The sequence below is a fragment of the Lepidochelys olivacea genome, assembly GCF_965140295.1.
Source record: "Lepidochelys olivacea isolate rLepOli2 genome assembly, chromosome: 6".
NCBI lineage: Eukaryota > Metazoa > Chordata > Testudines > Cheloniidae > Lepidochelys > Lepidochelys olivacea.
This window is the reverse complement of record NC_140416.1, coordinates 1,195,001-1,222,408: the sequence shown is the minus strand read 5'-3', so window position 1 is coordinate 1,222,408 and position 27,408 is coordinate 1,195,001. Positions and strand designations below refer to the sequence as shown.

Here is a 27,408-nt window from a genome sequence, read left to right as displayed (position 1 = left end):
GAACTGAAAGAACGCAGACACACCCAACCAGAGGGGGCGCTCACGAGAGGTGGTTGCAGACCCCGTTACAGACAGATAGATAGATTAGATGGGGGATATGGAGATTAGGGATGGATGGATGGATGGATGGAGGCATGTGTGTATGGGGATATGCAGACAGACAGAGCAGGGCATAGAGAGGCCAACAGACGGAAAGTCAGTGGCTCTGGAGACAGACAGATCAATAAATAGGGCTTGGATCAGAGAGATGAGAAAGTTGGGCTGTGGATGGCTGCAGAAGGACAGACAGACAGATGCTGAGTTTGCTCACACTGCCCTGTCCCCCCGCGGGTGTGAGCGAGCGTGGCGGGGGTGCATGCCCTCCCCAGGAGGTCTGTGCATGGGGCAGTGCCCCCTGGGGGGGCTGTACCGACAGGGCAGGTGCACCGACAGATCCCACCCCCCTTCCCAGCCTGGGGACAGGATGGGAGGTGGTCCAGCCAACCCTCCCCCCCGGTAGCCCTTTCTAGACCTCCATGAGGAGCCGCCCCATGAGCAGCAGCAGCCAGGTGGTCATGCCTGTCCTTGCAGCCCAGCCAGTCGCAGCGTTGCCAAGCATGTTCCTCCCCTTCTCGTCTGGCACAAACTCAATATCAGGGATGTGTCTGTGGATCCAGGCCTCGTAGGAGGTGAGGCGGATGTAGACCCCAGGGCGGTTCTTGATGGCACAGCCTTCGCCCCAGCTGATGATCCCGGCCAACAGCCACTCCTTGGACACCTTGCAGACCAGCGGGCCACCGGAGTCCCCCTGTGGGGGCAGAGACGGGGGTGTCGGAAGGAGAGCGGAGAGCGGCGCTGGGGATCGGGGCCTTGTGTGCGTGTGAGCAGCCCTGGCTCATGCTGGAGTGAATCAGGCTAACACCCGGCTAGACAGGCTGGTCCAGGGTAGCAGAGAAGGGGCGGGATACCAGGCTAGATGGGCCCATGGGTCTGACCCAGGGTGAGAGGCAGGATACTGGGCTAGATGGGCCCATGGACCAGCAGGGAGGGGGCGGGATACCAGGCTAGATGGGTTCATGGGTCTGAACCAGGGAGGGTGTCAGGACTCCGCCTTCCCTGGCCAGGAGGCACTCACCTTGCATGTATCCTTCATGCCCTCAGCATACCCGGCACACATCATGTCGTTCTGGATGGACTTGGGCGGGAAGTTCTTGCCCACCACCGTGTTGTAGAGATCCCTGCAGGTCTCCTGGTCTATAATGGGCACTTGAAGCTTCTGGAGGGTCTGTGGAGCTGGCAGGTCCTCTGGGAATAGAATCATAGACCATAGAATCATAGACCATCAGGGTTGGAAGGGACCTCAGGAGGTCATCTAGTCCAACCCCCTGCTCAAAGCAGGACCAATCCCCAATTTTTGCCCTAGATCCCTAAATGGCCCCCTCAAGGATTGAACTCACAACCCTGCGTTTAGCAGGCCAATGCTCAAACCACTGAGCTATCCCTCCCCCCCCCCGAAGGAGAGCCAGAGACAATGGTGAGGGGCCCAGATGGCTCTGAAGCAGAGCCATCGATTCTAAAGGGAGTGGAGGATGGGGGGAGATCAGAGCATCTCCCCTCTCATCCAGAGCAGTCGTCCATATCGGGTGCTATCACACAGTCCCCGTGGGAACATCTGTGTGCAGGTGATGGGCCTTGTTCAGTCAAGGGGAATCTCTCTGGATTCAACGGTGGACGTTCATTGTTTGAATTGTTGTTTAACAACAAAAACATAAGTTTTCATCACCCAAGATTTGTTTAACCTTTTTTTTGGTGGGGAGGGAGGTCGGTTTCAAATGATCAGGCTCTGTTTTGGGAGGTTTGCTTTTCATTGGTTGTTGGGTTTTGTTTATTGACTATCGTTTCTTTGTTTGGGTTTCATTGATTAGGTTTGCAGTTTGGCTTATCAGTTTTCCTTTCTCAGGTAGTGGGTTTCATTTGCTGGGTTTCTGGTTTCATTGATCTGTTTTTGTGTTTTGCTTGTTGAGTGCTTTACTGGGGTTTGGGTTTCATGTCTCACATTTCATTTAAGGGATTTTGTTTCTCGGGCTTTGGGTTGTTTCATGTATTATTTATTGGGTATTGTTTATCGGGTTTTATGTTGCCATGATCGGGTATTATTTGTCAGGTTTCGTATTTCTGTTATCAGTTATTGTTTATTGGTTTCCATGATTGGTATTGGTTATCGGGTTTCATGTTGCATTTATTGGCTATTGCTCATTGGGTTTCATATTTCCACTATTGGATACTGCTTATTTGTTTCCATTATTGGGTATTATTCATCAGGTTTCATGTTGCTATTATTGGATATTGTTCATTGGGTTTTTTGTTTCCATTATCGATATCATTTATCGGGTTTCATGTTGCATTTATCGGGTATTATTCATTGGGTTTCACATTTCCGTTATTGGGTATTGTTGATCGGTTTCTATTATCAGGTATTATTCATCAGGTTTCATGTTGCCATTATTGGGTATTGTTTACTGGGTTTCACTTTTCCATTATCGGCATTGTTTCTGGGTTTCATGTTACATTTATCGAATCTTGTATATCAGGTTTCATGTTTCTGTTGTCAGTAGACTTGGAAGGATTAGATTTTTATCAGTAAATGTTGGTAGACATCAGTCTCACCGAACACACACACAAACGGACGAGAAAATATTTCCATCGATGGTAACAGAAATTTACACATATCCTTTGTATATTTTGACGTGATTTCGACAATTTGTGTTAGCAGTTATAAAGCTTTCACTCTTTGAAATCAGTGTCTGCAGTCATTCAATAATTACTGTCTGACGCAGCCTGTTTTCGGATGGCCCCCCATAATTCCCCACAATTGAACATTTTAATTGATAAAAATAAAAAGATGCTTAAAACTCATAATTTTGGGCAACTGTGAAAATTTGCATGGATAAAAGTAAGAAAAAAAAGCTTAAAAACAAATATCGGTATCTGGTTGAAATGATAAAAAAAAAAATCAAATTCTACCAAGGCTAGTTATCAGATCTTTTTTATCGGGTTCTGTTTTTCCGTTACCAGTTTTCCTGTTTCATTTATTGGGTACCGTTTATTGGGTTTGGTGTTTTCTTGATCAGGTTTCATTTATTGGGCTTGCATTTTCATTTCTTTCTTCATTGTGTTTCATTTATTTTATTTCATTTGTCATTTATCTCGTTTCCTTTGTAGCTTATTGTGGTTTGTTTATCTTATTTCATTTACTGTTTATTGTATTTCACTTATTGTTGTTTGTTTTTCATTTATCGCATGCCACTTATCGTTGATTGGGTTTTGCTTATTGGGTTTCCTTCTATCACCTTCCATTTTTATCATGTTTTGTTTCTTATGTTTCATTGATTGTTGATGGTGTTTTACTGATCAGGTAGTGTTTGTTGGGTTTCCTTTGTCATGTTTTTTTTTACCACTGATCATGTTTTGTTTATTGGTTTTGTTTGTTGTATTCCTTTTATCATTTCTCAGGTTTGTGTATCAGTTTCATTTATCATGTTCTGTTTATCGTTTATTGCATTTGGTTTATCAGTTGTGCTCCTTTCATCATTTATTGGGTTTTGTTTTTAGGTTGGTCATTTATTGGGTTGCGTTGTTAGGTTTTCTTTATCAATTGCATTCATCGGTTTCTGTGTTTTGTTTCTCGGGATCCGATTTTGTTTACCGGTTCCCCAGTTTCCCCCTTTTCGAATCCCCCCACAAAGTTCTTCTTCGTAGACCATTTGCCATCATGAATCGTCTCGGGAAAAGAAATCTCAAATCCTGAACCTACTAAATAACCATCCCTTCCTCTGCATCCTTCACCCCAACTGCTGACTCCCACCTGCCCCTCGAGCCCACCGCTTCCCTAGTTTCTCTGCCCCAGTGCCATGATCCCAGCTCCAAAGACACCTACCACCTTCCTGGATGTTGCCCCAGCCAGTCACCCAGCATTTCATGCCTGCTGGGAACTGAACAGAGGCCGTTGGGAGGCAGATGGGGAGGATATAATTGGTGAATTGGATGGGTCTCTCCAGCTCCACCAAGGCTATGTCACTGCTGGAGGATTCCCCTGAGTATATCGGGTGGCGGATGATGCGTCTCACGCCCAAGGACAGCTTGTGAGGTTGACTGTTGGCCAACTTGTTGACTCCCAGTAGCACCGCATAGTTGGAGGTGTCCATACTCCTGAGAATGGAGAGAGGAGTCAGAAAAAGGGGTTGGGTGGGGGGGCTGCGGGCTGGGATTGGGGGGCACCGGCAGTGCTGGGGGTCAGAGGAGCCCAGGACTGGGACAGCAGGGGGGCTGCGGGTCGGGATCAAGGGACGTTGACACTCACCGTTGGAAGCAATGAGCTGCCGTCACCACCCACTGGTTGGAGATGAGGGATCCCCCACACAGGTGTTTGTTGTACCAGAGCAGACTTGCCTGCCAGGGCCATTCGCCCTCCATCGAATCCTCACCCCCCACGCTCCGGTACTGAGCTCTGGGGCGGCCACATACTGGGGAGAAGGAGGCGGGGGATGCTCAGACAGGCTGGGGGGGATTGCTGGAGCTAGCAGAAAACAGCTGGGTACATCTGGGGCTCATCCCCACACCCCTGCCCTAGGCAGATCTTGAACCAGCCCCACGTTGGGCCCTGGCTGGATCCGTCTCCCACAGCAGAACCAGACAGAGCCCCGATCCAATTGGCTGCTGGGAGCCAGTTGCCTGGGTAACCCCAGCTGTGTGTTACTAATGGGGAGGGAGGGACCAGAAACTCACCTCTATTGGACCGGATCATGTGGGTGCTGGGAACTGAAAGAGATCAGAGAGAAGGTAAGAGATCAGACCCGTGGGCCCACCGAGCCCAGTGTCCTTGCCCCCTCCCTGCCAACTGGGATCAGATCACGGGCAAAATTTCTCCCCAGCCTTCCTGAGTTTGACACTGGCTTCTCCTCTGAGGCATGAAGTTTGTAGCCCAATCTATATGTGTGGTCCTCGGCCAGGGGTTCTCAAACTTTTATTCCTGGGCCCCCCTTTGAAAATATATCAGGTTGTGATGGTCCCCCTCCCCCCTCGACTTTTGGTACTGGACATAGTTTTTGCGGTATCTGGTGCAGATCCCTGCAGAGCTAGGTAACTATACCAGGCCACCCTTCAGAGCTGGGCTCCCGGCCAGCAGCTGCCACTCTCCGGCCACCCAGCTCTGAAGGCGAGGGAAAAGGACGAGCAAGGACCGAAAAAGGAGTTCATGTCCGTGAAAACCTGGACGTATGGAAACCGGATACAATTTTGGTGATCTTGCAACCCCCCCCCCCACAGTAGCCTTGCGACCCCCTTTTGGGACAGGACCCCCAGTTTGAGAAACACTGTCTCTAAGCGTGTAGGGAATTTCTCTCCTTCCTCCAGATATTCCGCACTTTGGCTTGAAATCCTGGGAAAACTCGTGACCCCGTCGCGTCCTGCAGCAGGGCGATCTGCAGGTTAACTGAGTTCTACATTAGGCTTTATTGCCATTGGTCAGTCCCACCCACATTCACATCGCTTGGCACTGTGTTTTTAGCTACCCAGGACCTACCTCGTGCCACGTGTGAAATCAGCACTCATCTCCCGCGGAGGGTGGGACAATAAATCAGTTTTCACGGCAGCAGACAGATCAGGGCCCCGTTCTGCCAGGCGCTGCACAGACCCCCCACGACGGAGATCACTGCACAGCCCGCTGACTGAGATCAGAGCCGCTATTGTGCCCAGCACTGTACAGACCCTGTGACCAAGATCAGGGCTCCCCTTGTCCCGGCCACCACCCAGACACAGAGAGAGAGAGAGGCAGTCCCCGGCCCAAAGAATTTCCGGTCTGAATAACAAAGAGAGACAAAGGGCGGGGGAGGGAGGGGGGAAACTGAGGCACAGAGTGGCCTAAATCATACTGGCTCTCTGATCAGAAGCCATTGAGAGCTGAAAGAACACCTTCCTTCTTAAGGCTGGGCATGACATAACCACCGCCGGCTAATGTGGGTGTGAGGCAAACTCCCCCATGGGGCGGGGGGGGGGGGGGGGACCCACAGCTGCCTCCTGCAGGGACCGTAGCACTTTCCAGCCGGGGTGACAGGAGCTGCAGACAGGATACTGGACTAGAAGGGCCCATGGGGCTTATCCGGGGGGTGGCAGGATACAAGGCTAGATGGATCCATTAGTTTCATCTACTACAGATGCTGTCATGGGGACAGGTCCAGGATTTCCCAATGTGAATCTAAGTTGAACTGGAGGTTTCCGGGCCCCCATCTCTGTGGTCTGAACTTCCCCAGGAGCAAATTTGACAGGCCAGGGGTCCCAGGGCAGCTGCAACTGGCCGAACCCCTGTCTACCCACTCCCCTGTCCTCAGGCCTCTGATGAGGAGGAGGGGGGAGGCAGATTGTAAGGCCAAGGGGGTGGGGGGAGGGGGTTCAGGCTGGCCTCTGTGACTGACCCCATTCGGGGCCCCTTGGCTTTCCCAGCCCTACAAGCGCCTTCTCCCTGCGTGGAGCTGACGCCCAGGCCCCGAGGAGGAGAGGTGACGCGAGGGCAGATGATGCTGAGTCACTGTCAGGGCTGGGAATAGAACCCAGGAGTCCTGGCTCCCAAGCCCCCTGCTCTGACCTCTCAATCCCACTCCCCTGCCAGAGCCAGGGTGAGAACCCAGGAGTCCTGGCTCCCAACCCCCACGCTCTAACCCACTAGACCCCACTCTCCTGCCTTCCCTTCCCCGAGTCCTGGCTCTCACCTCTGGAGAGCGATTCCATCTCGTTGCAGCCTTTCCAGTAGAAATCCAGCGTGCTGGCAGCCGTCCCTGTCAGCCCGGCCAGGACGAGGAGCCGCAGCCCCCCCCAGCCCATCACCCATCCCTTCTGGGCAGCTCCTCGTCCCTCCCCCATACCACTCCTGAAGGGTACAAGCACAGCCTCTCCTGCGAGGCAGCCAACGAACACCTGCCGGGTGCCCTCTGGGGCTCGGGACTCCTATATACCCAGGCGAGCAGGGCGGGGAACAAAGTGGCCCAACTCGTTCTAGGTGAGGATCCTAAGCTTTGCTCCAACTTGTGTGTGGTGGAACCCAGGAGTCCTGGCTCCTAGCACCACCCCCACGCTGCTCTAACCCACTAGCCACACTCCCCTCCCACAGCCGGGATAGAAACCAGGAGTCCTGGCTCCCAGCCCCCCCACCCTAACCATTAGACTGCACTCCCCTCTCAGAGATGGGGATGGAACCCAGGAGTCCTGGCTCCCAGCCCCCCCTGCTCTAACCCACTAGACCCCACACCCCTCCCATTCTGCTGGGCACTGCGCAGACCCTGCCCAAGACTGGGGCCCCTGATGGACACCCGTGAATGTTCAGTGCTGGGATTTTATTACAGTAATCGGGTTAGTATAGTAATCGGTGTCTGGGTGGTAGGTGACCACCCATCTGTCTCCTATCGATCACCTATCATTGCTCCCATGAAACCCCACTACCCCCCAATTTCTAACTCCTTTGGTAGCTCCGGATTTACACTGGGCTCACGGGGGTCAGACTCCGGCCTTGCTGGCCAAGCCCCTAAAGCCGCCGGGAGACTAGGCTAGGTGGGCCTGTGGGTCTGAGCCAGGGTGAAAACCCCCCAGTCTCTGCATTTTATTATTTTTCATCAGATTCTGTAAGTTTCTCCCTGGCGGTTTTGAAGCTAAGATCTCCGGTTCATTGCTTGTGACCTGGTTTGTAAAACTCTGAAGATAACCCATGCTAGAGACGTTTCCGGTATTATTAATGAGCTGGTATTGACCTATAATTATGGTGATTACTATTATTTAACTCAAACAGCCAAAATGCACTTGGGAGGAACACATTTTGAGTTAAATTTCGGCAGCTCAGGCCTTTGTGTCTTACTCTCTGTATTGTGGTACCACCTCCAGTGCCCGGAGACGGATTGCTACCCCATGGGGCTAGGCCCCGGACAAAACCCTTTCATTCTGAAACCTCTCTTGCTCTTCCCAGGAGACCTCCAACTGCCATGGGAGCAGAGGCAAGTGGGTTGGAAATGGTACGGTCCCATTCGATCTTCAAGGCTCAGTTTTCTCACCGCTCCGGCAGTGCCTAGACCGGTCCCAGCTCTCACTGTTTACTCCACCCACACGCCCACCCACGCCAGGCATGCCACCCTGGCAGTTAGCCCAGTTCCTCCTCCCGCCCACGCTGGTCTATGTGCCTACTTCTGTGAGATGCCCTGGCTGCTTGAGGAGGGTAACTCAAGTTCTCCCCAGTGAGAACAGCTGCTCGTGACCCACCACCTCCCATCTGCCTGCCAATCTCCTAATATAATCTAATTTAATCTGCCTGCCCTAATCTCTGTGCCTGTCACTCTGATAAACTGACCCTTCTCTCCTAAATCTGATATTTCCTAGTCTTGTCCCTCCTAAAATGAACTTTCTAATCCAAAACCTCTCTCCTAATCTCATCTAATTTTATCTAATCTAATCTAATAATACCCCTGGATACCTAATCTATTCTAATTTGAGCCTCTCCTAATCTAATCTAATCTAATCCAATACAATATGACTCCCCTGATAACCTAATCTCTTCTAATTTGAGCCTTTCCTAATCTAATCTCACCAAGTCTAATCTAATCTGACATTCTGAAAATCTAATCAAATATGATGCTTTCTTAATTCTTAAGAAATTAAGAATTAAATGTATTCTTAAGGTGAGTTTCAGAAAATCTGATGTAAACCTCTGAAAATCAAATCTAACCCATCTGAAACTCATCTGACTATCAACTAATCTAATATCTCTCTCTCCAGCTATTTCAGTGCTTCAGTCACCCAGCTTCTGTCCTGTTAGATTTGCTACCCAAATTGTCCATCTACTTCTCTTCTAATTGAGTTGAATCTAATTTCTAACTAAAATAATCTTCCACTTGCTACTTCGCTCTTAAACTAAACTCTCCTCAATTCTGTCTTCCCTGATCTAATTTCTACCTCCATGATCTAATTTTATCTATTCTGAAAGACACCAATTTAATCTCATCTCCTCTAATCTAAAATATCCCTGTTCCAATCCAATCCAATTTAATCTGTTACTCCATAATCTAAGATAACCTAATTATCTCTTATACGAACATCTGGGCACTTCATATATTAATCTAACTGCTCTATTAATTTAGAGCCTGTTTTTAAAAGTAATTATTGTAATCGCCTTGATTTGGACTTTAGATCCACTGGCTGTAAGGATTTATGCCCAGCTCTCTGAGGGGAGTGGGGGGTCTAGTGGTTAGAGCAGGGGGGCTGGGTTCTGTCCCTGGCTCTGCGGGGGCAGTGGGGGCTAGCGGGCTAGAGCTGTGGGGCTGGGAGCCAGGACTCCTGGGTTCTGTCCCTGACTCTCTGTGGGGAGTGGGGGCTAGTGGGCTAGAGCTGTGGGGCTGGAAGCCAGGACTCCAGGGTTCTTTCCCAGGCAGGGCAGGGATAGGAATACAGTAGTTAATACAGATGGGTCTGGGAGACCAGACTCCTGCACTCCAGTCCACACCCTACTAGACCACTGCCCATGGCAAGGCAGCCTTCTCTCAGTGCCTTAGTTTACCCATGTGGCCAGCGCCGCCCTCCTCTCCTGGGATGTGGCGGTGGCCGGATGCGCGCCCATCTCTGCAACACCTGTCGGGTGTCAGCGACACACTTCAAACCAAAACAGTCACACTTCCGGCTCAGCTTGGTCCAACCGTATTGGGAATTGTTGGAGAAGCGACTCGAGTCTGTGGCTTTTAATTTCTTTTAGGTTTGCAAGGGAGCGTAGCGTTTAAAACCACACGGGCAGGCCCGGCAGGCTTCTACTTCAGACACGGGGCGTCAGGAAAAGCCCTGGCTCTGGGCAGGGATGGGGGGGGGGTCTAGCTGAGGCCCTGCGGTGGGACTGGGGTCCCCTGGCTCCTGCTGCAATAAACAGTGGGAGTGGGTAAACCCTTCGTGGCTGCGGGCGGGATTGGGTGGGCAGACGGCATCACAAAGGGAATTTGAGCGACCTGAAGCATGTTTGCCTTTTGTAAACACAAGGTTCAAGACGTAAAGGTTTCAGAGGGGCAGCCCTGTGAGCCTGTATCAGCAAGGACTCCTCGCTGGTTTTGCGACTACTTAAGTCGAAGCTCGGGCTAGAAAGCGATTTGTCGCTTTTTAGAGCAGGAGTTGAAGTCTGGTTGGTTGGGTTTTTTTTTTTACCACGGCTTCAGCAAGAGTCGTTTTAGTCTTTTGGTGGGAACCCCCGTGGCTGAATTCCGTGTCTATCTATCAGACATGAGCCGACCTTCTTTTGTTAGTCGCGTGGGGGAATCTGTCCCTCTGGCGGGATTTGCGGGCTCTAAGGTTTGTGCGAGCGGGAGCAAGAGAAAAATGCAGGAAACAAGGCGGGGCGGGAGGGAGCGAGATTAAAACGATACTCTTGTGCAGGGCTCTAGGGTCTAGTGGGGGGTTGGGAGCCAGGACTCCTGGGTTCTCTCCCTAGCTCTGGGACGGGAGTGGGGTCTAGTGGTTAGAGCAGGGGGGGCTGGGACCCAAGGATGCAAACTTTAATGGTGAAATGTGGCAGCTGACTAGAATCCAAGAGTCCTGCCTCCCAGCTCCCCCCTCCCTACCCGGTAACCTCATTAACGCCTCGGACAAAGGGAAAGAGACACAATTTGTCTCTACGATGCTTCCACTTATTTATGGTTGCTGATTGTTTTATTACTGAGGTTTTTATGGCTGTGCCCTGGGCAGGCTCGCAGGTTTGGACAAACACACGTATAACTCCGTAAATGCATTTTGATAGCCCTAATTGTGCGAGAAAGAAGCCATTTAAGGTTAGGGTGTGAACCCAGGAGTCCTAGCTAGAATTCAGATTGGAATGCAGAGGCGGCTGCCTCTCGGCACCAGAGGAGCCCTCCCATGCGGTGTTATGTGTGGCTGTTCCCCAGTTGCTCTGTGTGATGAAGGGGGACTGTTCTTAATGTTTCCTCTGAATAGTGTGGGGGTGCCTCAGTTTCCCCTATGCAGTTCTTAAGTATCTAGGTGGTGAGATAAGGGTGTATGATCATTGCAGAGCCCTAGAGGGCAGGTGTGTGCAGGGGTCTGGACACAGAGAATGGCCGACACCCTGTTTCCTGGCCACTGATGGCCTGGGCCCATCCCCCCTGCAAGGTGATAGCTAAAGGGTTGGAGAACAAAGGAATCAGGTGCCCACCTGGCCGGGAAAGGAACAAAGCCCAGAGGAGGTGGGGCTGGGGGGGAGTTTCAGTTTGGGTCTGGCTGGAGACATGGAGTGAAGGGCAGACGTGGTTGTCTGGCTCACTGCCCCCCCAAAATGGACCCGGCTGAGGGGTCCTGTTCTCTGCACCTACAAGGTCTGTGTTAGACCATGTTCCTGTTGTCTAATAAATCTTCTGTTTTCCTGGCTGGCTGAGAGTCCCGTCTGACTGCGGAGTTGGGGGCAGGACCCTCTGGCTCCCCCAGGACCCCGCCGGGGCGGACTCGCTGTGGGAAGTGCACGGAGGGGCAGAGGAGGCTGAATGCTCCGAGGTCAGACCCAGGAAGGTGGAAGCTGTGTGAGCTGTGTGTCCTGAAGACAGGCTGCTCACAGAAAGGAGACTTCCCCAGAGTCCTGACTGGCTTCATGGGGAGCAGTTCCAGAGCATCGCCCGGGGACTCCATGACAACTGGTGGCAGGGGTGGGATGTACTGCACCCCGCGGATGGCGCTTCCTGCAGTAAGTAACTGGGGAGCAGTAAAACGAAGGGGGATTGACGAGGACCAGGCCTGCTGAAGGCTCAGAGAGGAGTGGTTTTGGGGGGTGGTTAACCCCTGGGAGTGTGTGACCAGCGAGAAGGACTGTGCAGTAATGGGGTCCCCCTGGGGACTGCGCGGAGCAGTCTCAGGGGCGGAGGAGCCTGCGGCTTGGCCCTGGGAGAGAGAAGGACTTTTGCAGTAACAGGGTTCCCCTGGGGATTGCAGTGAGCAGTCCAAGAAGCAGAGGAGTCTGCAGCTCGACCCTGGCAAAGAGGTGGTGACCTCGAGAAGGGCTGGCACACTCGGGGTTCTCCCTGGAAACCACGGGGAGCTGAGAGCACACAGGCCTGTGAGTCCACAACAACTTGGGAAGAGCGGAGCAATGGCCTGTCACCATCTCCTTAAGAAGGACATTGTAACCCTGTGCAGAAAGAGAGGGTTGAGCATTGGAAAGTTCACCAAGGCACAGTTCATCGTGCAGCTGGAGGAGGATGACGGCTCTAAGGGACAGATTCCTGACCCCCAATGGGGCTATAGCAGGATCTGGGAGCAGCTGGAGTGGGAGCCAGGCATCCCCAAGATTCCTGTCCCCGACCAGACGGGGGTCTTCACGATCGGGTTCCCCATCAGGGGATCGGAGACGGACGGGATTGGAGCTGAGTCCGAGAGAGCAAGAGGACGGTGAGAGACAGCGAGAGCCTGAGAAAGAGCTGCAGAAGCAGCAGCAGCATGAACTGGCGGTGGGGGAGTGGAGAGGCCTAGGGGACCCCCCAGGGGTGAGTGGGGATAGACCCCGGGGGGCCAGTTCCGCAGGGAACCTCGAGACTAAATTGCTGCCCCTGGTTAAGAGGGGGCGGGGGATGTGGATGCCACCTCGCTGCCTTTGAGCAGGCTGGAGATTTGAACCGGGGGACCCTGCGGAAAAGCCCCGGTGTCTAGCTCCCTTGCTGGGTCCCAAGGCCATAGACTCTGTCAGCCAGATGGGTGGGGAGGTGGACAAGCTCCCACTCCTGACCCCAACCTATATGTCTGTGTGGAGTTTCCTGGGGCCAGGCCCCTTGGACCCCCAGTGGGAGCGGGAGGTGATGGTCAATGGGGAGACATTCCTGGGGTGGCGAGATCCTGGGACAGAGAGAACTGTTGTCAGGCCCTGGGTGGTGCAGCTTCAGAGGCTGAGGGGCTGGGTGAGCTGGGTGAGGGTCCCAGGGACGAAGCCCCTCGCCCTGCCTATGGCCCAGATCCCTGTGCAGACCCAGGAGGGGTGGGGCTGGCTGGCCGTTGGGGTTCCCCAGGATATCAGCTGCGAGACCCTGTTGTTGGTGACTGTGTGTCTTTGGGACAGGATCCAGGCCCTGCTCCTGAAACGGCCGAGGGTTTGAATTTGAATCCAGGGAACCAATTGGTGGAGAGGGAAATGGTCAGTGAAAATGCAGATGACCTGGTTGGCAGCGGGGAGGAGCTGCTAGGCTCAGGCTACCTGCCTGCCTGTAACCAGACCCCTGGGGCTCCCCGCCCCATTGCACACCGGAGAGGGGGCTCAGGCTGGCTCTGATGCAGTGAGGAAAGCAGCGAGCTCGCTACCTACCCCCACTGGGACAGCAAGGGCAGTGCTGAGCACAGTGGGAGCTGAGACCCCAGCTGAGTGGCGGGAGACACAGGCAGGGCAGGGGATCTGTGGGGAGTGGCAAGGTGCTTGGTAAGGAGCCTGGATGAGCCTAGGCAGCCTTGTGAGCTGATGGCTGTGTCTAGTCAGCAGGGTGGGAAGGCGAGGAGAGCGGAAGATGAGTGTCCCTGGACCTTACCTTTTAGCTGGGTGGAGAATTGGGACAGGGAAGGAAACGTGTCTGTGTCTGTCAGGGGTATTGACTTGCCTGTGGAGGGAGCTATCCTGGTCTCCAAGCAGTTGTCTGCGACCAGCCTTGTGTGCTGGGACCAGGGGAAAGAGATCCCAAGCTGTGTGTCTGGGAAAGGAGAAAGTGTGTCCGGCTCTTCTTCATCTGTGGAGCAGACAGAAGGGGCCTTTCAGCCTGTGATGGTTGAGGGTCGTGCAGTTGTCCCAGAGCTGGTTCTGGATCCAGCTAAAGCCCAGGAAGGGAAGGGTCCTAAGTTTGTGTCTGCTCAGGAGAATGGCCCTGTAACTAGGTCACATCCAGTTAGTGTCTATGTAAAACCCCAGAGACCAGACAATTCTGGTGCTTGTATTTTGCCCGTTGCTCGTGTGTGGCTGGGAAAGGGTGCAGCAACTCTGTCTAATCAAGGTGAGATCCTAGCCAGGGCACAAGGAGAGCAGAAAGGTGATGTGATTGTGTTACCTACTGAGGGTGTGGAAACCTGTAGCAAGAAGGAAAAGATTCCTGAACTTGTGTGTGGCAAAGGGAAGGAGAATGCTTCTGACCTTTTATCTAGGGAGTCTGTCAGTTTGCCTGAAAGGGGATTGTGTAGGAACCCGCTGGATGGGCCAGAGGTGATTCTGGATGTAAGGGAGACCCAGAAAGAGTCTGTTGTTGCTCAGGAAAGTGTTCCTCTAGAGCAAGCCCTAGGTGAAGAGGGTAAGGGCAGAATTTCTGTGAGGGGTGAATTGTTACACCCTAGGGAAAGGAATCCTCATGGAGTCTTTGCAAGCAGTTGACTGCCACTGAAGGGTGTGAAAGTGATTTAATCAAGAAAGTTTCAGTTCCTAACAGCCAGAAATTTTCTGTTGTGAATGGATCCACTGACTTTCCTGTTGAAAGATCCAGTGTGGATAGCTTTGAGAAGGTCTCAGATGGAGTGAAAGCTGTTAAGAAAGTTAAACAGTCCTCTAACCAAGTGGCTGTGTTTGGCCAGCTTGTTGGGGAGACAAGGTTGTGGAGAAAGGGATGTCTCCATGCTGGTTCTGTCAGTGAACAGTATGTGGCCCAGGTCAAGATGGGGGCTCTTAGCCAAGAGAGCCTGAATTGCAGCCCTCCAGACTGGAGCGCTGGGAGAAGACCCGATCCCAGTTTGACCCCCTGGGGTTTTGGGGTGGCTAAAGGGCACGGGCCACGTAAACCTTCCCACATGTGGCCTGCAAGTGCTATCGACCACCCCCGACCTAAGGGAGGGCGTGAAACTGGAAGGGCCTGGTGTAACTCCCACCTAGGAACCGGATAGATGCTGGGGCATTCATGGGAACGTTGGTGGCTTCGAACTTCCCCAGGTCACCGGCAAAAGTGACCCTGCTCAGTTCGGTCTCGAAGGGGGGAGAGATGTAACAAAGCGGGACTGTTCTTAATGTTTCCTCTGAATAGTGTGGGGGTGCCTCAGTTTCCCCTAGGCAGTTCTTAAGTCTCTAGGTGGTGGGGTAAGGGTGTGTGATCATTGCAGAGCCCTAGAGGGCAGGTGTGTGCAGGGGTCTGGACACAGAGAATGGCCGACACCCTGTTTCCTGGCAACTGATGGCCTGGGCCCATCCCCCCTGCAAGGTGATAGCTAAAGGGTTGGAGAACAAAGGAATCAGGTGCCCACCTGGCCCGGGAAAGGGACAAAGCCCAGAGGAGGTGGGGCTGGAGGGAGTTTCAGTTTGGGGCTGGCTGGGACATGGAGTGAAGGGCAGACGTGGTTGTCTGGCTCACTGCCCCCCAAAATGGACCCAGCTGAGGGGTCCTGTTCTCTGTACCTACAGGCTCTGTGTTAGACCATGTTCCTGTCGTCTAATAAACCTCTGTTTTCCTGGCTGGCTGAGAGTCCCGTCTGACTGCGAAGTTGGGGGGCCGGACCCTCTGGCTTCCCCAGGGCCCCGCCGGGGCGGACTCGCTGTGGGAAGCGCACGGAGGGGCAGAGGAGGCTGAATGCTCCGAGGTCAGACCCAGGAAGGTGGAGCCGGGGGAGCTGTGTGTCCTGCAGAGAGTCTGCTCCCAGAAAGGCGACTTCCCCAGCGTCCTGCCTGGCTTCATGGGGAGCAGTTCCAGAGCATCGCCCGGGGACCCCGGGACACTCTGCCCCAGAGGCGGCTGCATCTCACCACCAGGGATCCAACCCCCGGCTGTCTCACTAAGGGATGGATTCAGTCCCAGCCCCTTCCCCTACCAGTGCCAGGGGGCTGGCACGCAGCCCAGCTCACAAGGGCAGGGGCCCTGGAGGACACCTGGAGGAGCCCCTCCTGTTCAGCTCACCAGTAGCCACTTGCTCCCATTGCTGGGCCTTGGCTGACCCCTTGTGGCTCAGGACCCACACTGCAATGGTCGGGAACAGAGAGAATTAACCTTGGTACCCAGCACCTGGACCGGAGCGCTAAGCCACCAGATCTCCCTCCCTCTCTTGGCCGGGGATGGAACCCAGGAGTCCTGACTCACAGTCCCCCGCCCCGCTCTAACCCACTATACCCCACTCCCCTCCCAGAGCCGGGGAGAGAACCCAGGAGTCCTGGCTCCCACCCCCCTGCCCCGCTCTAACCCACTAGACCCCACTCCCCTCCCAGAGCTGGGGAGAGAACCCAGGCATCCTGGCTCTACCCCCCCTGCTCTAACCCACCAGACCCCAGCCCACTCCCCTCCCAGAGCTGGGGAGAGAACCCAGGAGTCCCGGCTCCCAGCCCCAACTCCCCTCCCAGAGCTGGGGATAGTCCCATCTCCCCTTCACACCCTGCAGCTGGAACCTCAGCAGCACCGTCAGTCAGAGGGTCTGTGTGGCGCCCATCACAGTGGTCTCCAGGCAGTCCTACAATGAACGCGATGGTGATCTGTCATACTCATCCCCATGGGAATTTAAAGGCTCTGTGTGATGAGTCAGCCAGGGCTGCATGGCTTGGAGGGGGTGAGTCACTGGGGAAGAAATGGGGCTGTCCATTTCAATATACCTCATGGTTCATTGTTATTGTTCGTGATTATTGCTTTTCTTTCTGGCTGACACACACCACCTCTTACCCTGACCCCAGCAGCAAGTTCATTGCAGTAAGGTGGAAATAGGCTTGCTGATGTCAAGCTGTGGTAGCCAGTGGTTAGAGTTGGGAGCCAGGCCTCCTGGGTTCTCTCCACAGCTCTAGGAGGGGAGTGGGGTCTAGTGGTTAGAGGGGGGGGGGTGGGAGCCAGGATGCCTGGGTTCTCTCCCCAGCTCTGGGAGGGGAGTGGGGTCTAGTGGTTAGAGGAGGGGGGGGGGTGGGAGCCAGGATGCCTGGGTTCTCTCCCCAGCTCTGGGAGGGGAGTGGGGTCTAGTGGTTAGAGCGGGGGGGGGGGGCGGGGGCTGGGAGCCAGGACTCCTGGGTTCTCTCCCCAGCTCTGGGAGGGGAGTGGGGGCTGGTGGGTTGGAGTGAGGTGGGGCTGGGAGCCAGGACTCCTGGGTTCTATTGACGGCCAGCAAGGGGCCGTGCGGCTCACACCGCTTTAAACCCATCCACCTTCCGTCAAGGCAAATACTCATCTTGGCATAACTCCCTGAGTCTGGTCGTGCAAACATCATCACCCCTCATGTCTCAGGGCACGCCCTGCTTGCGGTCCGGCGTGCACCAGTCTGCCCCCGTTACAGCACCCCCCAGCAGTGTTTGCCGGGCACCGAGCCCTGCAGGCACCGAACTTCCCTGTAATTATCCCTCTGACGGCGCCCTGAGCAGGCCGGGCAAGTCAGCCCCCTGGCAGGAAGCTCCTGCAAAGCTGGGATGCTTCGGAGGTGAGATCAGGCAGGGCCTTGCAACAGGCCGGCGGGACGGATTTCCCACCCCTCCAGGAACCTGGGACCAGGAGCCAGGCCCTCCAGGGCTGAACGACCGCTGTGAACACCCCAGCAGCAGCCTCCATGAAGCATCAGCCGGGATCCGAGAAACCCATTGGCCACGGAGTTTGCGTTTTCACAGGGAATCTTTAGTTTTTACATGTTGTGAACCAACTAAAACCTTGTACAGTGGAACCCCGATTGCCCGATCAAACTGGGACCGGGCCCGGATCAGATCACCAAAAATTCAGATCATCAGGAGAACGGGCGGGGCTCCGGCCAGGGGTGCCGGAAAAGCGGGGGGCCAGCGGGAAGAGGCAGTGTGAGAGCAGGACTCGGAGGGGTGGGGGTGGGGGCGGGGCCAGGGGTTGGGTGCCTGTGCGCCCCTCTCCCCCCGACCACTTTTAGGGCACTTCTGCCACTCCTGGCTCCGGCTGTTGGCCCTGGGTGGCCGGGCTCCAGCTGTCAGCTTAAAAACTGTCAAAATAATCAATACAGCGTTGTGTTCAAACCCCTCTTCAAAACTCACCCACGCGTGATGCCGACAACGGTGCAGCTGCTGATGTGTACAGCTTGCCGTTGACCATGGTTTTCTTGTGGTCCTCTGTCTGCCTGCCTCCATCTGGCATCTCTTGTCATACACACAGACTGGGGCAGAGATGGTGTGTGTGTACAGCGCCTGGCGCAATGGGCTTGTGGTCCATGACTGGGGCTCCTAGGCGCTAACGTAATACCCCTAATAAATATTGTACAGCGCCTGGCGCAATGGGCTTGTGGGCCATGATTGGGGCTCCTAGGCGCTAACGTAATACCCCTAATAAATATTGTACAGCGCCTGGCGCAATGGGCTTGTGGTCCATGACTGGGGCTCCTAGGCGCTAACGTAATACCCCTAATAAATATTGTACAGCGCCTGGCGCAATGGGCTTGTGGTCCATGACTGGGGCTCCTAGGCGTTAACGTAATACCCCTAATAAATATTGTACAGCGCCTGGCGCAATGGGCTTGTGGTCCATGACTGGGGCTCCTAGGCACTAATGTAATACCCCTAATAAATACCATACAGCGCCTGGCGCAATGGGCTTGTGGTCCATGACTGGGGCTCCTAGGCGCTAACGTAATACCCCTAATAAATATTGTACAGCGCCTGGCGCAATGGGCTTGTTGGCCATGACTGGGGCTCCTAGGCGCTAATGTAATACCCCTAATAAATACCATACAGCGCCTGGCTCAATGGGCTTGAGGGCCATGACTGGGGCTCCTAGGCGCTAACGTAATACCCCTAATAAATACCGTACAGCGCCTGGTGCAATGGGCTTGTGGTCCATGACTGGGGCTCCTAGGCGCTAACATAATACCCCTAATAAATACCGTACAGCGCCTGGCGCAATGGGCTTGTGGTCCATGACTGGGGCTCCTAGGCGTTAACGTAATACCCCTAATAAATACCGTACAGCGCCTGGCGCAATGGGCTTGTGGTCCATGACTGGGGCTCCTAGGCGTTAACGTAATACCCCTAATAAATATTGTACAGCGCCTGGCACAATGGGCTTGTGGTCCATGACTGGGGCTCCTAGGCGTTAACGTAATACCCCTAATAAATATTGTACAGCGCCTGGCACAATGGGCTTGTGGTCCATGACTGGGGCTCCTAGGCGTTAACGTAATACCCCTAATAAATATTGTACAGCGCCTGGCGCAATGGGCTTGTGGTCCATGACTGGGGCTCCTAGGCGCTAACGTAATACCCCTAATAAATATTGTACAGCGCCTGGCGCAATGGGCTTGTGGGCCATGACTGGGGCTCCTAGGCGTTAACGTAATACCCCTAATAAATATTGTACAGCGCCTGGCGCAATGGGCTTGTGGTCCATGACTGGGGCTCCTAGGCGCTAACTTGATACCCCTAATAAATACCGTACAGCGCCTGGCGCAGTGGGGCCGTGGTCTCTGACTGCTGCTTTTAGGTGCAACCATAATAACCTAATGCAAAATGCTCCACGCCTGACACAAGGGGCTCCTGCTTCCGTGACTGGTATTACCATAATACACCTAATGACGAAGAAGATTGTTCTAGATGATTGATGTACAATATGGTGATTACTTCTACATCTCCCATCAAGCCACCTCCGGAGGTCTCCGTAGTCAACGTTTATTTGCTAGTTATTTGTTTAGTGCTGTTACCTCTCTAGTTGTTATATGTAAAGATATTTTATTTAATAAAATGTGCTTTGAGATCTCCTGATGAATACTTGGTTTGTATCTACAAGATAAGAACTAAATATTTATTTGTATTCGCTCCCGAGTTACTTATTAGTTTGTCTATTTTTACTTCTTAGGTATTTATAAGCTTGCTACTTATATATTTTTGATTAGTTTTTTGTTTCTAGCAATGTATTCCTTTATTTTTATCTATGATTGCTCTTTGACAGCTATTTTTTGTTGTTTATTTATTAGTTGGCTCTTTATTAGCCCTATCTATTTGGTTATTTATTTATTATTGTGAAATGTGTTTAATAGTCAATAGTTATTTGTGTTGTCTAGGTTTTGTTTTAGTTTCTAGTTAGTTCTTATCTATTTTGCCATTAGGGATTAAAAATGTTATTTACTTATTAGATTGTCATTTTTTATGAAGAAAGTCGATTATTTGGGCTATTTATTTACTCTTGGGAAAGTTAGTTCTTAGTCAATGGCTTGACCTATGCATTTCATATTCTTGGTTATTGATTATATAGCTCAGTGGTTTGAGCATTGGCCTGCTAAACCCAGGGTTGTGAGTTCAATCCTTGAGGGGGCCATTTAGGGATCTGGGGCAAAAATTGGGGATTGGTCCTGCTTTGAGCCCGGGGTTGGACTAGATGACCTCCTGAGGTCCCTTCCAACCCTGATATTCTGTGCAAAAATGTGACTCCCATTGAAAGCAAAACTTGAACGGGAGGGAGGGATAGTTCAGTGGTTGGAGCATTGGCCTGCTAAACCCAGGCTTGTGAGTTCAATCCCTGAGGGGGCCATTTAGGGATTGGGGCAAAAATTGGGGATTGGTCCTGCTCTGAGCGGGAGGTTAGACTAGATGACCTCCTGAGGTCCCTTCCAACCCTGATAGTCTATGATGTGTTTATTTTTGTGACATTTATGTATTAGCTATTGTTCTTCAAACGTATTGGTTTACTTTTGGGGCATGTGTCCAGTAGCCATTGTTTTCTACACTTGTCACTTGTGGGTTAGTTATTCCATTTAGTTATTGTTTGCATTTGTTCTTTTCTACACTTTTTGTTATTTTGTATTTCTATTCATTATTATTTGTTGGGGTTTTTTTTTGACAATTTTTTTAGTTTCTAGTTATCTAGTTGTTTATCTATATTTGCTCTTTGATGCTTGTTATCTTTATTAGCACATCTATGGCATTTGTTATCTGATAGTTATTTCTGTTTCCTTTATTAGCTCTTCCTTCTTTATGAGCACTCTCTAGTGGTTTTGTTATGTGATGGTTAGTTTATTTTACTTGTTAGCTCTTCATTCTTTATTAGCACTTCATTCCTTTGTTGATCTTTCCTAATAAGAAAAGAAAAGGAGGACTTGTGGCACCTTAGAGACTAACCAATTTATTTGAGCATGAGCTTTCGTGAGCTACAGCTCACTTCCTCAGATGCATACCGTGGAAACTGCAGCAGGCTTTATATATACACAGAGAATATGAAACAATACCTCCTCCCACCCCACTGTCCTGCTGGTAATAGCTTATCTAAAGTGATTTCCAGCACAAATCCAGGTTTTCTCACCCTCCACCCCCCCACACAAATTCACTCTCCTGCTGGTGATAGCCCATCCAAAGTGGAAATCACTTTAGATAAGCTATTACCAGCAGGACAGTGGGGTGGGAATAGGTATTGTTTCATATTCTCTGTGTATATATAAAGCCTGCTGCAGTTTCCACGATATGCATCTGAGGAAGTGAGCTGTAGCTCACGAAAGCTTATGCTCTAATAAATTGGTTAGTCTCTAAGGTGCCACAAGTCCTCCTTTTCTTTTTGCGAATACAGACTAACACGGCTGCTACTCTGAAACCTGTCTTTACACAATGTGCATGACAATCAAGTTGGGCTATTTCCTGCACAAATCCAGGTTTTCTCACACCCCCCCACCCCCATACACACACAAACTCACTCTCCTGCTGGTAATAGCTCATCCAAACTGACCACTCTTCAAGTTTAAATCCAAGTTAAACCAGAACATCTGGGGGGGGGGGGTAGGAAAAAACAAGAGGAAACAGGCTACCTTGCATTATGCATTTGTGCAGGAAATAGCCCAACTTGATTGTCATGCACATTGTGTAAAGAGTTGTCACTTTGGATGGGCTATCACCAGCAGGAGAGTGAATTTGTGTGGGGGGGTGGAGGGTGAGAAAACCTGGATTTGTTTGGCCCACCTGATGATCACTTTAGATAAGCTATTACCAGCAGGACAGTGGGGTGGGAATAGGTATTGTTTCATATTCTCTGTGTATATATAAAGCCTGCTGCAGTTTCCACGATATGCATCTGATGCAGTGAGCTGTAGCTCACGAAAGCTTATGCTCTAATAAATTGGTTAGTCTCTAAGGTGCCACAAGTCCTCCTTTTCTTTTCTTTTTGCGAATACAGACTAACACGGCTGTTACTCTGAAACCTTTCCTAATAAGAACCATCTATTGATTTTTCTGTTTTGTGGTATTTGTTTTTATTTCTTAGCCGATATTTTGTTAATAGCACTGTTTATTGTTATTGCTATTTTTGTTATTTCTTTTTATTTCTTAGTGCTTCGAAAGAAAGACAAGCTATCTATTGTGCGTTTCCTATTTGATAGTTATTTCCTAGCCAATCTGTCTTTAGTAACGCTCTCCACTGGTTTTGCCATTTTTTTCTTAGCTGTCTGTTGGGGTCCCACTGCTCTGGCCTATTTTGTGCTCAGACATCAAGCTTGTGGGTGAGATATCAGTAATTAAATAACTGCATCCCCGGTGGAACATGATGCATTTCCCCCGGCACAGTATGAGAGCTGTGTGGCCTGTGATTCTTTTGGAACATGGAAATGATTTCAGCCTGGCATCCCTGGGCCCCTTGGGGGTCTGCAGACTGTGTCTGAGGGGTCCGCGAAAGGTTGTTGTTACCACAGAGCCGTGGTTTTCAACCTGTGATCTATGGACCCGGGGCGGTCCGTTGACTATGTCTAAGATTCCCAAAGACACCTCCTTTTGAAATTATTTCGGGGTCTGCAAATAAAAAAAAGATTGAAAGCCACTGTTTTGGATTCTAGCTCTTGATGAGTATTATCTAGTCCTTTTGTCTGTGAAATGCATTTCTTAGTAAATAGCTAGTTATTGGTTTGTAATTTATTCATCAGTTGTCATTTATTAATTTATATTTGTCTATTATATGCATTGATTCTTTCCCAGCGATGTATTATTTTGTAATGTCTTTATTAGTTGTAATGTATTCGTTTATGGTGATCGATTATTTTTATTCGAGTTTTAGTAATGTATTAATTGGTTGTCATTTATTAGATATTTAACAATTATTTATTTCCTAGTTATTTATTCTTTGGTAATATATTGATTAACTCTCATTTATTAGTTTACATTTATCTATTATTTGCATTGATTCTTTCCTAGCTATTTATTTTGTAAAAGATAAACTAATAAATGACAGCTAATAAATGCATCATTTGTTTTTCTTATTTTCTAGCTATTTATTGTTTTGTAATATATGCATTGGTTGTCATTTATTAGTTAATCATCTCTTACTTTCTAGCTATTAATCTGTTATTTTCTTGTTATTTATTGTTTTGTAACATATTTATTTCTAGTTTACATTTATTTATTATTTGCACTGATAATTTCCTAGTTGTTTTTTATTACAGACTTATTAGCTGTCATTTATTGGTATCTATTTATCTGTCATTTGAGTTTCTTATTTCCTAGTTATTTATTGTTTTTAATATATTTATTAGCTGTCAGTTATAATTTTGTATTTATCTGGTATTCATATTTGTTAGTTCATAGTTATTTATGGTTTGTAATATATTTACTCAATACTATGTATTGGTTCATATTTCTCTGTAACTTGTATTGGTTACTTCCTAAGTATTCATTGTTTTATCATTCATTTATTAGCTGCGATTTATTAGCTTGTATATATCTGTAACTTAATTTCCTAATTATTTATTGCATTCATATTAATTCGTTGTCAGTTATTAGTAGATTTTTGTCTGTGATTTGGACTGGTTATTTTCTAGTTATTGGTTGGTTTGTAAGATCGTTAGAGACCATTGGAAAGAGAGAGAATCTTGCAACATCCAAAACTGTAAGCAGAGCAAACCAATGTGAAGTATCAGACGGAGGGAGAAGAAGGTGATGGATATATTTAGGACCATCAACACGATTTCCATGGCAAGGGCCAATATGGAAACAGAAAAAGAGGGCGACCAATAGAGGAAAAAGCCAAATCCATCCCCATGATGCTCAGATGCTTGAGCAGACCAGAGCAAGACTGGAATAAGAGGTGGAAACTGGTGGATGCTCCATGCAGGTGTGGAAGCTTAAAGACAAATGTATTAGTTGTCAGTTATTGGTTTCTGTTTTTCTATTATTTGCATTGTTTATTTCCCAATTATTTATTGTTTGATAGTTTATTTGCTGTCATTTACTGGTGTATATTTATCTATTTCTTTGTAGAATTCTTGTCACATTTCTTACGAGGGCAAAATGGGAACAAGCCATTTCAATGGACCTGAAATGAATCCTATCAACGACCTTTCCAAATGCAAGCTTATTTCAAAATGAAATTAAAAAACCAAACCCAAAACTTCCCTCCAACATCTCGCTACATGGAAGGTTTTGAGTTTGTTTTGCTGCCTTTTGACGTGCTCTTCAAAACAAAACGTCCTTGAAATAGAGACATTCCCACGGATGGCTGCGCTTGCAACAAAATGGGTACTGTTGGAAGATTGTCAACCAGATCTAGTAATTCCTGGTTGCTGTGATTTATTCTTATTCTTATTATTGAATAATTAATTAATTTCTATTTGATCATTATTTTAACCTCCTTTGTACTGTACTTTGAGAAATGCTGTTGGAAAGTACGAGATAAAATCTACAGAAATGATTATGAATAGTTATATTAATTGTAATTTATCCGTTACGCTTGTCATGCGCTTGTGATTTGTTAGCTGCCGTTTAGATTCTCAGCGGTTGAAATTCCCTCTGGGCTACTGCTTCCATCCTTTAGCATTTTAGGGGCGTCTTGTTCTCTGCGGCGAATTGTCCTAGCTGCATCCATCAGAATCGATGGAAGAGTCATGGATTCTAAGGGCAAGAAGTCACCAGTAGATCATCTGGTTTGTCCACCTGTGTAGCCCAGGGCATTACATTTCATCCACTTCCTCCTGTGTTTAGTCCTGTAACTTGTGTTTGGTTAAGGTGTCTTCCAGGAAGGTCTCCTGTCTTGATTGGAAGCTGACCAGAAATGGTGAAACCTTCCCTTCCCTCCCCTTCCCTTAGGAGTTTGTTCCAATACTTAGTCACCTGAGCTGCTCAGAATCAATTATGGGAATTTGCCTGGCTTTAACGTCAGGCCGTTGGTTCTTTCTCTTCCTGGTTCGAGAGCCCATTAGTGCCCAGGACTGTCTCATATTAACTGGCCTCCAGGCCACATTAGAAGCCACCCAAAGATGGAGACTCCAGGTGGAGAATGTGTTGGGTTTTTTTTTAACCTGACTCCAGATTCCTCCCGGCACCTGCGACTCAACCTTCTTGTACTGACGCCCCCGTTCAGACAGCACACCTCGGAGAGCGAACCCCTGTACAAATGACAAACGTTTTGTTTACTTAACACTATTTTCAATGCAGAGCTGGGTGGTGATAATACCGTATGTATTTTGCTTAGGAACAATGATCGCTGTGTTGGACGTTTGCCATACTTTTTATGTACATATGCTACATGGTGACGGAAAGGTGTGTGGGACTTTCTAAAAGGCTAGCTTTAAATAATAGATTTTAGAGCCGTTTCTCTCTGTTTCATGCGTGTACTCATGACCCCCACATAATGATCTTGTGACCCCCCCCTCCCCCCAGTTTGAGAACACCTGATCTCGGGGGATCGAAATCAGCATGAGGCATTGTTACGGTGGCCATCTGGCCAGCGTTGAAGCAGCCTGGCTGGTTTTTCGCCGTGCCCCGTCGCAGGGTGTCCCAGGTGCACAGGATCGGTGCTACGCCCCCGCTTTGCCACAGCCCCTCGGAGGCCCTCTCTTCCCCCCGGACTCAAAGTCTCTGGGCTCCAGGCCTCCAACCACACAAGCTCTGTCCAATGAGTCCAGCTGAGATAGAGACCTACCCATGCCGCAGGGACCAATGCCCCGCAGCCACGATTTGCAGTGACGCCCGGCAGCCTGTAGTAGCCGGGTATTTTATCCGCCGGACCACAGCACGGGAAGTCCTTAGGTTAGCCCGGAAAAGCAAAGGTGAAGACAGACTCGACCCAGCCAAGCTGCCGTGGACTCTTTCGCCGTCTCTCTGCCAGTCCCGGCCAGGGGCATCGGAACGGGGGGGAAGGGGCCATGGCCCCATCAGTTTTAAATATAGCCCTCCCACTTGTTACAGGCCGTAAGGACGCGCGATGTGGGGGGATGAAGAGGAGCGAGTGGGGGTGTGGTCTTGGAGGGAAGACGAGGTGGAGGAGAGGGGCCTCAGGAGAAGGGCGGCCAACCCCCCGCCCCGGAAAAATCCAGAAAAGAAGGCGAAAACCAGCGAAAACCTTGGAAATGTAACACAGGAACCAAGGCTTTCGTTTCCCCCCACCCAGCGCTTGGTCCCTGGCCCTTGAACAGGGGAGAGGTTTTAGCAGGGAAAGCCTCCTTCTTTAACTGTCTCTTAGACGGTAGCCAAGATGTAATAACTGGAGGAGAAGGCAGCTGAGATGGGCCGGAGCTGCTCTTAATGTCTGATCCTTTTCCATCCCAGGCAGCGGTTGGGATTCCCCTGGGGTCGGTGGCGATGTTGTCTGGGTCCCTCTCTCCGGGCCGGTCTGAACAGGATGGTTTTTAAGAGCAGAGCGACAAAGAGCGGGTTCCCAGGCGAGAATGGGGGTGGCACCGGGATGGTGAAGGCAATTTCCCCCTCAAGATCTTTTTCTTACGCCATGGGTGGAGCAGCCCACCGGTAAGGTCTAATTTCCGACACACCAGTTTTGGCTGTTTACCAGGCTTGAGGGTAACACGGCCCTTGAGTTATATCGGCAGGTCTTTTCGTCTGGACTAAGTCAGGCTTTCAGGCCCTCCATTACTGGGACGTCCCATGAACGGTCCTGGATTTCTTACAGCTAAGCTCAGAATTCAGGTCAATCCGCAGGCTCCCATGGGCCTCCCGCCGGAGATCCCTGTGGATCAGCGTCAGTTGTTCACTCCTTGGAGCTCTCATTGGCCAACCCTCCCCTGATACGGGTCAGTGTCGGCCAGTCCTGTAATGACCCCGTCACCTCACCCCAGGCACCGATGTCACCCCACACCCCATTTCCCCCAAGAGTGGCTTTCTTAATCCTTTTTGCCCCTCCCCCCCACACCAGGTAGCGATGCGCATCACAGAGGGAAACTGAGGCAGGCATCGGTGTCCCAAAAATAGGGCCCGGTTTGTCACAGCAAGGTCAGGCAGGTGGGGGTGGATGCAGAGTCTGGACTTTCTGCTTCTTGGAGGTGGCAGCCCCGGGCGCTGGCTGGCCGGGTTGGGGCCATCATCACACCCCCAATTGGAATTCCTCGCCAAAGGGAATTTGGCTTCAACGAAGCAAGGATGTCCACTGCCTTCTCCTGCTCCTCAGTTAGTCACCCAGGTGCCAACCGCCAAGACACCTCAGGTGAACCTTTCTGCCCTTGGTTTCTGCCCAGGACTGTGGCTCATCGTACGTGAGGCCGGGGTGGGGTAATGCTCCTGCGTCACCTGTTTCCTTGAGTGTCTTAATCCCCGGGTCTTTCCTA

At 50.6% G+C, this 27,408-nt stretch overlaps 1 protein-coding gene across 1 annotated transcript; it reads right to left on the bottom strand.

Moving 5' to 3' along the window:
- Nucleotides 1-504: 504 nt before the first annotated feature.
- Nucleotides 505-6,855, bottom strand: LOC311522604 (serine protease 27-like; the record flags this gene model as incomplete). Its single annotated transcript, XM_084632075.1, has 6 exons — nucleotides 505-787; nucleotides 1,115-1,284; nucleotides 3,917-4,188; nucleotides 4,340-4,502; nucleotides 4,765-4,797; nucleotides 6,744-6,855. The coding sequence occupies 6 exons, from the start codon at nucleotides 6,853-6,855 to the stop codon at nucleotides 506-508; spliced, it is 1,032 nt and encodes a 343-aa protein (XP_084488201.1). The 3' UTR covers nucleotide 505.
- Nucleotides 6,856-27,408: the final 20,553 nt, after the last annotated feature.